The sequence below is a fragment of the Sclerotinia sclerotiorum genome, genomic scaffold (assembly GCF_000146945.2).
Source record: "Sclerotinia sclerotiorum 1980 UF-70 scaffold_22 genomic scaffold, whole genome shotgun sequence".
In the NCBI taxonomy this organism is placed as follows: domain Eukaryota; kingdom Fungi; phylum Ascomycota; class Leotiomycetes; order Helotiales; family Sclerotiniaceae; genus Sclerotinia; species Sclerotinia sclerotiorum.
In genome coordinates this window covers 159,755-169,384 of record NW_001820814.1, presented here as the reverse complement: position 1 = coordinate 169,384, position 9,630 = coordinate 159,755, and the positions used below count along the sequence as shown (strand labels likewise).

The window sequence follows — 9,630 nt, the reverse complement described above, 5'->3', positions numbered from 1 at the left end:
TTCCAATGATCTCTTCCAGGCGAGTAGACTTGCGGATTGATCTCAAAGCTCTTCGAATCGTTGCATTTTTCTTGGTCGAGGACTTTCGGGCAGCAAGAGTGTTACGAGCCCCGCTTCATTGCGACAGAAGTCGTTAGGATTGTCAACGATGATAAGGTGCTAAGATTTTTTGCGATTTTCGAAACACCGGAATGTAGAAGACATTGGTGATGTTGCGGAACCCAGATTTGCGACGATTATCCTTTTTCTCGTGAAAGTTGCTCCGATACTTCGAGTTCTTCCTCTACTGCCAAAGGTGAGTTCATGGCGTTTGGTTGCTCGTTGTTGTCTACGTCAGGGAAAAGAGAGAACCAAGGATCACCTTGAACAACGTTGTTATCGCCGAGGCCGCCATGACTGATATAAGGCGAATCATCGCCGAAAGCAGGGGACCCGTCAAACGTAGACGGACTGGTCAAGGTTGTATACGCAGCTGAGTTAGGAGCAGAGGAGAACGAGTCGCGAAGAGAAAGATCTTGAGGCGAAACAAATGACATGTTGGAGGAGCTTGAAGATGAGAAATCGTTTGTTGGATCGTACATTGTTGCAAGAGCAGGGGAAGAAAAAGCCGAAGAGTATGAGTTTTGTGTCGAGGTTCCACCCTCGAAAGGAGTGAATTCATCAAAAAGATCCATATCTGCGTGTAAATGTGAGTCATTGCGGAAACGTGCATGTGAATAATCATTTATTAAATTACCTTGCAGAGCCATGTCTATATTTCGCGGTATGCTTCCAGTTGATTGTGAAAACAAAGGTACTGGAGGGCGAGATCGCTGAGGTCGTTGCAAAGTTGCTGGTGAAGCAGGCGCAGAAGCGTAAAAATTCTGATGCTGCACAAGCTGCGGAGGAGAGTTGAACCGATTGGTAAAAGCTGAAGTAGAAGGATGTCCAGTAGATTGTATGATCGCTGCGACTCTCTGATTCTGCGGCAATGGGGAAGCAGATACGAGATTGGATGAGTGACGACGATTTTGACCAGTAAAGGTTTGGGTATTGGACAGACTAGGGGTATGATGAACGTTCGGAGTTCTGGTCTCGAAGAGAACAAAGTCCTGCTGTGAGGGATCTTGATGAACCGTATTGTTCAGAGGATACTGATTCGATAGTTGATTTGGTGATTGTGCCGGCAGGCTCGATGAATTGGAGTTGGGAAGCCATGTTGATAGGGAATCCGTTGTGAAAGAGTTTAACTCTTGTGGGAGTATTGCTGCGGTTGAAGGACTAAAGCTGCTGAAAGCGTTGCTAGTAGTCAGATTTTCCTGGAAGGGAAAATTTGTAGTAGAGGGGTTGAATTGAGTTGAGAGAGTTGGTATAGTTGGAGAAGTAATTTTGATGACTGGGGAAGTCAACTGAGGGACGATCGGGAGGATCAATGATTTAGAACATTTTGAGTCAAATGTTCTTTCATGTAATGTGTTATTGTTATCTGTAATTTCTGTAATGATTGATGGTTTGCTGTGTTTGTTGTGTGGTTGTGGTTAATGGAAGAGAAAGAAGAGGAAGAGAAAGAATTTTGAGTTGTGTCTGGGGAGAAGGATATTCTTATGGGACTGGGTGCGAATTAAAAAATAATAACCAAAGCAAATGGTTCTTTCTTACCGAGAATTTTATTTGTTAGGTGAAAAGTTAAAATGTCAGCGAGTAGTAAGGATATGGATCATTTAATTGATTTAATTGGATCCTTTGCAGTCTAGTGCGTGCAGAGGAAAAGGCTCTAACTTTTTTAGATGCTTGACCTTAGTATGTTTTTGAGATTAGCTGGGATATTTAGGGTATGAGTCACAGTGGTCTTTTAGTCTCTTATCCGTATCAGCCCGTCATTGTCTTGTATGTGATGGATGTATTGGAGTGAAAGTACTCTCTGTAAGACTTTGTGTGGTTGGTAGTAATAAGTTGTGGTGGCTGTTGTATTTATTCCTTGTAACTGAATATTGGATACTACCTACTATACTGAATATACTGAATATCTCTCTTTCCTATAGGTTGTAAGGAAGTTGGAGTCCGGGGAAAATGTAGAAATATATCTTCTCCGAATTCCCTCCTCTTTCCCAACACCTCGTCTTTCACTTTGAACAATCATCATTTCTCTCCAAACCCACACAAGATAAGGTCTCCTAGCCCTAAAATTATCATTCCCTTCATTTTATCCTCATATTGACTACGTTTTGCCGGCCTATTAATCCTTGCTTTCACCATTTCACCAAGGTTACGCCCTGCCAGAAAGCCTTACTCCATTTTAGGTCACATCTCATGCCGCATTTAAGGTCAGATGCGATGGAGTCTCTTGATAGGGTAGAGACGGGAACTACGGTACACAAAGTGCCTTCGTCTTTGTTACCCTTCGAACTCTTACTTGAATGAACACTACCTAGTAGGTACCTACATAGATTAATTCCTCAGATAGAGATACCACTTTTTGATGTATTATTCATCTTTTCTTTCTTTCTAGAAGCGATACTGGATATTCGTACAATGTTTTTTAAACTCGATGTGAGAGTGAGTATATTCAGAGATGTGTGAGGGGAAGGTCATTTGGACCAGCAGGTATCAAAGTCATATGCCATTTTGCCATGAGGAATAATGAGAAACTGTTTTAAGGGTTTGAGGTCTGCCTGCCTACATCCACTTCATAGGACCACAATACCTCTGTACTCTGTAGGTTTATTCTGTTCTATTTCCTTTGCCCTAATTATTAATTCTTATTTCCGCGGATCTTCTAATTCCGGTCTTACAGAGTACATTTCTCTTTAACCTCTTCTACAAGGGATTTCTCAGCACGGATAACCTAATACTGCATATAATCTATTTGAAGCCTTCAAAAGACCTTTAAGCAGCACGCCGTGTCGATCATTCTTGACCGTTTACCAAAATCATCTCGCCGGCCGACCAGCTGACCGAAGGAAGCCGTATTAAATGGAGTAACTACACAGTAACCTCCGTACTGCCTATTCTTCTAACTTCTAACCCTAACCTCCCCCCCACCCTCATTTTTTGGTTAAAGAAAAAAGAGGGTGGGTTGTTGCGCAACTGCGCCTTTCACTTGACATCAATGAGTGGACATGTTGTTGCGGAATTCCGCTTCATTCGTGTTTAGTCTTGAGGAATCTTACTTTAAACCTAGTAAGTTGCGTATTCACCTCCTCCCTCTCTCCCTTTTCATTCGTCATCACAATCACAATCCTCAACCAACCAAGTCCAATTCATGCCAAGAAGCATATGTATCCTCTGCACACACACAAAGACACCTAAGCCTCCACAAATCAATATCACAATATCATCAGTCCTCCGTACTTCCCTACATGATAATACCTAGTAGGTAATCAAAATCACCAGGAATTCCTAACAATTTCTACCCTCCCTGTCTAATAGTTTATGACTCATAGTCAGTCTGCATATGGAGTCTGGACTTACGACTTTGAAACGCCAAAGTCTCCTCGATTTCTAAGCAGAAAATAAGATATCGATTCGTTCAACAAGTTTCATTGGTGAGCGATCGAAGCTGCCGCCTGAAGATTCTGCGTCCAGGCTGCAGATGGTACTTTTTTGCTTACGAAACTGTGCATATACACATCGTCGCCTAACGTCGTGTCGTATTTTTTATATTCGAAGTTGAGATTGAGGGGCTCCGAGCTGTGAAACGTTAATTTTCTTTTCGTCATGTTGTCCCTATTCCGCGATTCTTTCCGCGTGGGGTGCATTTACACATGGCACGTGATTTTCACGTGTATGTACATCCTTAGAAGTTGCTCCAATCTGATTATATCCAAATAACATTATCTAGATCGACCTGAGAGATCTAGATTTACTTCATACCACTTTTAACTCTCCGACCATCTTGTTCTATGTGATAGTTTGGTCATAGGGCTGAATTGCGGGGATCCCGTCTTGGATCTGCTGGCGTGATGGTTGGGCGTAGTATGAGTCATTGCCAGATCTGTGGGGTATAGATATCTCGGGGAGGGAGTGGTGGAAAGTTTATTGTCGTAGATGGATTCATTGGATGACTAACACATCAACCATAATCCGGCGTCAACTTCACCACTAGTGTGGTGGACAATAGTATGCAACCTACCAGAAGCTCTGCTTTTTGCAGCAATGATTTGGCGCACCACTACTTTTCAGTGATCTATCCTTGTTAGTGTTTCAAGAATGTGGCACAGAATTTTCCTGGTTTACAGCATCTAATGCATCTCCAATATCTGGGTACGAGTTAGCACTGACCAGATGTTCAACTTTAGTGTTGTGCTCAGTACTCTTTTAAATGCGGGAGATATTCGCGAAGCTATCTTTGCAAGAAGGCCATCATTAGATTGACTCGAATCGTTAAGGCATATACGAAGTGTCCGCCAGGATGCACAAAGACAAGCATCACATACCGTGGGCAAGTCTAGTAGCTATAAAGAAGACATGCTGTTTCATCCAGTAGGTAAGGTAGCTCTTGCCTTGCTTGAATACTTTGCCTTGGACTCTCATTCATCATTATAAAGCGATAGGTAATAATGGATGTTGAAGAAATTGGTGGGGATTCACCATTAATCATAGAGAGGTTGTTGGTATCTTGTTACATCAAATGGTACTGGTGCATCGCCCTTTGGATTACTCCTCGAGGAGAGTTGTCCAAGTTCTGGCACATTGGCGATGTTGGAAAAGAATGGCAATCAAGTAACAATCACTATCAAAGATCACTATTCGTAAACTTGGGATCTTGTAATCACTGTACACCGGGCAAATACTAATGTAGTGGTAAGTTCTAAGAATATGAAAAAGGGGGATGGGTGACGTATCAAACCATGGGCTGTTTTCTGTCCACGTCCCAAAACTGCCAGATACCAGATGTTATAAATCAAATCAACAAACTGCCTCAGGAGACTAAAACCCCATACCGTGCTTCTTATCTACGTAAGAAGCACATATGGGGTGTTGATACCATCGGCTCTCCAGACCAGGGTTAATCAGGTGACTAGATTAGGGTGTCTGTGCGCCAAAGCCTCCTTCAACTGCCTAAACTCCGCTCTTCTCAGAATATCACAAACCACAATTCACAATCCATAATGCATATTCTGACTTTATTCTTCACACTTTGTTCGTTCATCTCCTCCTGAATATTACCTTACTAAAGTATCAGACATATAAATTACCAAGGCAGAAATAATTGTGCCACAACTTTCACAAAAACGATCGCTGAATTCCTCACTCGGTCATATATGCGTTGGACATGTAAGTTGGGGAAGCAAGTTCAAAGCAAAAAGACCTTGAGCAAAGCTTTGATGATCACCAAATATTATTCGCGATTCTGCGTCTACTGAGAAGTTTTTGTTTCTTGCTGCTACGCATGGCTTTTCAGCTTTTCAGCGCACCCTGCATTCTAGTGTCACCTCTTGGTTATCGTTTTACAACCAACCGACATGTCTTGCTAGAATGGCACGTGTCTTTTCAAATATATGCTGTACTTCTGTACCCCTGAGGTTCGGCGTATTTCGTTGGCTCTACCCGAGGCAGGACATGCCCTAGCAAGCACCGTCACCACCACCTAAGAAGACGTTTTTAATGTTTCGAAATCTCTGACGCCATTGAATTGGAACTTACGGATTGATTCCCCGAAGTATACCCTAATTACACGTCTGGGGATTAAAATTTAAGATTGACGTTGCATGATATTCAGAATGGATTTATACCAGCAACAACCGATTAATCTCGACCGACCTGCTATTCGACTTCTTCAGCTTCTTAAAGGAACAGAAAACATTCGATGTAACCTTTTAACTGGATGGTTCGATGAACCCGAAAGCATCATCCCATATTCTGCTTTGCCATACACATGGGGATGTACAAACAAGTCATGCGGAATCACGGTCGGCAATACCACAATCAATGTCATCCCAAACTTAAATTCAGCACTTATGCATTTACGCCTTGAAGATAAGGACCGAATTTATGGATTGATGCCATCTTTATCAATCAGGATAATGTTCAAGAAAAGATCCATCAAATTTGTCAGATGGATGCCATATATAGGGCTGCCGAAGAAGTTATTGTTTGGTTGGGCAATGGTACTAAAGAGACCGACTTTATTATGAATTCCATAGCACTATTACAAAAGTTTTGTTTGAATCATCCAGCAGACTGGAGAGGCGCAGCTAAAGTTTGGTTGCAATATCAACAATCGCTCACGTGCGAGTATCATCAAAGGACTCGGATAGGTATACGTGAATTGTTAGGTCGACCATGGTTTCGAAGAATCTGGATTGTACAAGAGATTGCCAATGCTAGGTTTGCGACAGTTTATTGTGGCAGGTTTCTGTATCAACACGAATCTTTGCACAGTTTCCTGTTTTGGTTCGCACAATTTCTAATGATTGGCCTGTCCCGCTTGAGGTGCCTGACCATTGTCAATCTGTTCTGGATTTTATGCCTGGGCTTTCACAAAAAGAGTCTTGGTGGGAGAAAGGCAGAGAACTTCACACCCTGTTAGTAAAGTTTCGCAAAAGTGAAGCCACTGACGATCGAGATATGATTTATACCTTACTGAATAGATCACTAGATGCTCGTGGTAGTGATATCTTGAATCCAAAATGCAACAAACCATTACAACAGGTTATCCACGAGACTGTCTCATTCATCATTCATGAGAAATATTCTCGCTCGACTTACTCAAAAAACGATGCTTCGTTGTATGAGTTTCTTGATTGGACATTGTCAACTTTCCTGTATAATCTAGAAGAGCTAAATGGTGTCATTCTTGGAGAAGCTTCAGAGGCTGGAAAGGAGCATCTGGTCAAGTTATTACTTGCGACGGATGGGATCAAGATCGACTTCCAAGACTATCACGGCCGGTCTCCGCTGCAACGTGCATTCCGTGGAGGCCATCGAGTTATTTCGCGGCTATTAATTGAAGCAATTACCCAGCAGAACAATTTTCACTATCGTGAGTGTTACCTGGGGCTGTTTTAGGCTGTTAGCTCCGGAGAAGAAGGCGCTGTTAGGTTATTGCTTGAAAAAGGTGCTTGGATCGAAACAAGGACTGGATATGATAGGACAGCGTTATCATTAGCTGTTCTGTATGGAAAAACGACTATTGTTAAGTTGTTGATTGAGAATGGTGCTGATATTAAAGCAAGAGATATCGAGGGCCAAACACCGTTATCATTAGCTATTAGGAATGGGAAAACGGATGTCGTAAATTTATTACTCAGAGAAGGTGCTAAACCTGAGGCGAAGGATAAGAGTGGAATTATTAAAGTCCTACAGGTCTCGAATATTTGCATGTTCTCGGCATTTAGTTCCATATTCAGCATCCTTCGAGTCTTCCTTATTTTGCAGGCTCCTGTCTACATATGGTCCCAGGGGTCCTAGGATTTGATTTTCTTTCAGGGGGATTTGGGCTTTCTCGAATGTACCGCATCTTTGGAATCTTTGGAGTCTTTCATTCTTCCGTTTGTGATTTTTCAGTTCCGAGAAAGCTTTGCGAACATATTTCTTCGTCGCGGGAATCGCACCGGCTAGTGATACCTGGTTACAAATTACAGAAGAACGGGGCTACAATTAAGCTTAATCGTTTTGATGATTATCCCTGGGATAAGCTTTCCACGACACTTACGAAATTGGGATCGGTTGACACGAATCGCAAAGAGGCTCTAGCATCTAAACTAGGCGAGCCGGCGTCACAAGTATTTAACTCCGACGTAACTTCATGCATTCTCGTCCGATACAGGTTGGATGGAATTCTTCAATAACTACTGAGTACATGAGACAATTTTGTATTTATAGCATCAAGCGAGACTCAAAGTTGATCCGGGTATAGATATCGCGGTGGGCTGTTAGCAATGGTATGCATACTTCTGAAAAAGGCCCAGAAATCTTTTTTGCCATCATGGTAATGCTGTTTTCGTTCCATTTCCCAGTACGGACAGTTTCGTGTTGATGGGTTCAAATGGTTGGATTGATTAATCTGGACGTCTTATAACACAGCGCAATCTTTCCGTCCGCAAACAGTCGCTTCTTTCGTTTAATGCCTGGTGAAAGGTGGAGCGAATGCGTGTACTATCGGAAATATTGAATCATCAGAAGTAAAATGGGCTATAGGTACCATAGTGATCAGGCCGAATTTTGTATATTGAGTTTGGTTCTTGACATATGTGTGTTATGTTTTGAGACGGCCGATCCATACACAACGAGAAAGATATCTACCAAGTAGCCTCAACATATGCGTTCATTTTTTATATCTATCACATTTATGCACTACCATCTCCGATCTCCTATATCCGAAAATCCCACAATCCCCGGATCCGAATAACGACAGAGATTTCTTCAGCCAACATCACGAAAGATCCAATTCCACTCATCTCTTCCATATTCAGTAATTACTCGCATGATTTCACCCTTTCCTTTCCGCTAAGTGCGAAATCTACCCCATGGAAAAATGAGCTTATCCATTTATATATAATATGATATCACGTGATACCAGACACTTCGTTCTAGAAATTGGACCCGAGTTTCGCATAGCGAGACGAGGAGATAACGATTAATATTCTATGGGATTGAGTGGACATTTTGAACTTATTTTTTTTACAAAAACGGTAAATGGAGGATGAATATAAAAGAGGGGAAGAAAAATCGGAAGTCCGAGATTGATGAAAAATTTCGGAGCCGATGTAGATGTGCAACAAAATGTTGATCCAAAGGCTTGCGAGGATATTTATTGGTTGGGTTTGTGGGAGAGAGTGTGCGTGGTGATGATGCGGATTTATTTCTGGGATTAGAGATTTAGTGTTAGGAGGATGGATGGATGGATGGGTGTGCGTTTTACTTGGTTTGTTTGGATGTGTGTTATGGCCGAGATTTTCGGCCGAGAGATTTCGGAGATGTGGTGGGTTGGGTTGGGATGGGATCGGATGGGATGAGATGGGATGGGGAGAAGTCACGGAGGTTGAATATGCATTGGATTGGATTGATGGGGTTATGCTTGGGTTTTGTGATTTATGGTTTATATATAGGTTGGGTTGCTATTGCAAGTGCATATTCATTTGGTGGCGGTGGTATTCACTGGTCGTTCTTGTTCTTGTTATGTGGAGGAGGGAGAGGGGGAAATTTCTGGTTTAATCTATTTAGCTGGATGCTTTTTATAGTGAAAGGTATATATCAGTATATATCTATATATATATATATATATATACAAAACCTCAAAACCCCTTCAATACACATCAGAATCCACATCCTCATCAGCTCTTCTTCACTCCACATCTCATCCACATCCACACCCAAGACCATTTAAACCCGATCGATCACCGGCATTAGATTCTCGCCCGATATGATATGGCTTTTATATTATTACTAGTGTATAATATGTATGTATATATAGTTATTTAAATTCAAATAAACTATTATTTATTCTTGTCTTGTTTTATTTTGGTCATTGAAGTTATAGTTATAGCCTGGTTTGTATTTTATATTTTTGTATTTTTGTATTTCTTTTATAGATGAAATATCAATAATTATTAAGTAAAAATAAATATTGATAGTGAGATATTCAAATGTTTAGATATTTATTTTGTTCAGTTGAATAATAATAATAATAATATAACGTAACTTATG

At 41.4% G+C, this 9,630-nt stretch overlaps 6 protein-coding genes across 6 annotated transcripts; 3 read left to right on the top strand and 3 right to left on the bottom strand.

Annotated features, from left to right (window-relative positions):
- Positions 1–236: 236 nt before the first annotated feature.
- Positions 237–536, bottom strand: SS1G_12735 (hypothetical protein; the record flags this gene model as incomplete). The annotated part of the gene is made up of 1 exon (XM_001586110.1): positions 237–536. The coding sequence occupies one exon, from the start codon at positions 534–536 to the stop codon at positions 237–239; it is 300 nt and encodes a 99-aa protein (XP_001586160.1).
- A 505-nt stretch (positions 537–1,041) lies between these two features.
- SS1G_12734 (hypothetical protein) lies at positions 1,042–1,197 on the bottom strand (the record flags this gene model as incomplete). The annotated part of the gene is made up of 1 exon (XM_001586109.1): positions 1,042–1,197. One exon carries the CDS (start codon positions 1,195–1,197, stop codon positions 1,042–1,044), a length of 156 nt encoding a protein of 51 aa, XP_001586159.1.
- A 2,846-nt stretch (positions 1,198–4,043) lies between these two features.
- Positions 4,044–4,512, bottom strand: SS1G_12733 (predicted protein; the record flags this gene model as incomplete). The annotated part of the gene is made up of 2 exons (XM_001586108.1): positions 4,044–4,150; positions 4,416–4,512. The coding sequence occupies 2 exons, from the start codon at positions 4,510–4,512 to the stop codon at positions 4,044–4,046; spliced, it is 204 nt and encodes a 67-aa protein (XP_001586158.1).
- Positions 4,513–4,829: 317 nt separating this feature from the next.
- SS1G_12732 (predicted protein) lies at positions 4,830–4,991 on the top strand (the record flags this gene model as incomplete). The annotated part of the gene is made up of 1 exon (XM_001586107.1): positions 4,830–4,991. One exon carries the CDS (start codon positions 4,830–4,832, stop codon positions 4,989–4,991), a length of 162 nt encoding a protein of 53 aa, XP_001586157.1.
- A 711-nt stretch (positions 4,992–5,702) lies between these two features.
- SS1G_12731 (hypothetical protein) lies at positions 5,703–6,116 on the top strand (the record flags this gene model as incomplete). Its single annotated transcript, XM_001586106.1, has 1 exon — positions 5,703–6,116. The coding sequence occupies one exon, from the start codon at positions 5,703–5,705 to the stop codon at positions 6,114–6,116; it is 414 nt and encodes a 137-aa protein (XP_001586156.1).
- Positions 6,117–6,549: 433 nt separating this feature from the next.
- Positions 6,550–7,392, top strand: SS1G_12730 (hypothetical protein; the record flags this gene model as incomplete). Its single annotated transcript, XM_001586105.1, has 2 exons — positions 6,550–6,964; positions 7,091–7,392. The coding sequence occupies 2 exons, from the start codon at positions 6,550–6,552 to the stop codon at positions 7,390–7,392; spliced, it is 717 nt and encodes a 238-aa protein (XP_001586155.1).
- Between the last annotated feature and the right edge of the window lie 2,238 nt (positions 7,393–9,630).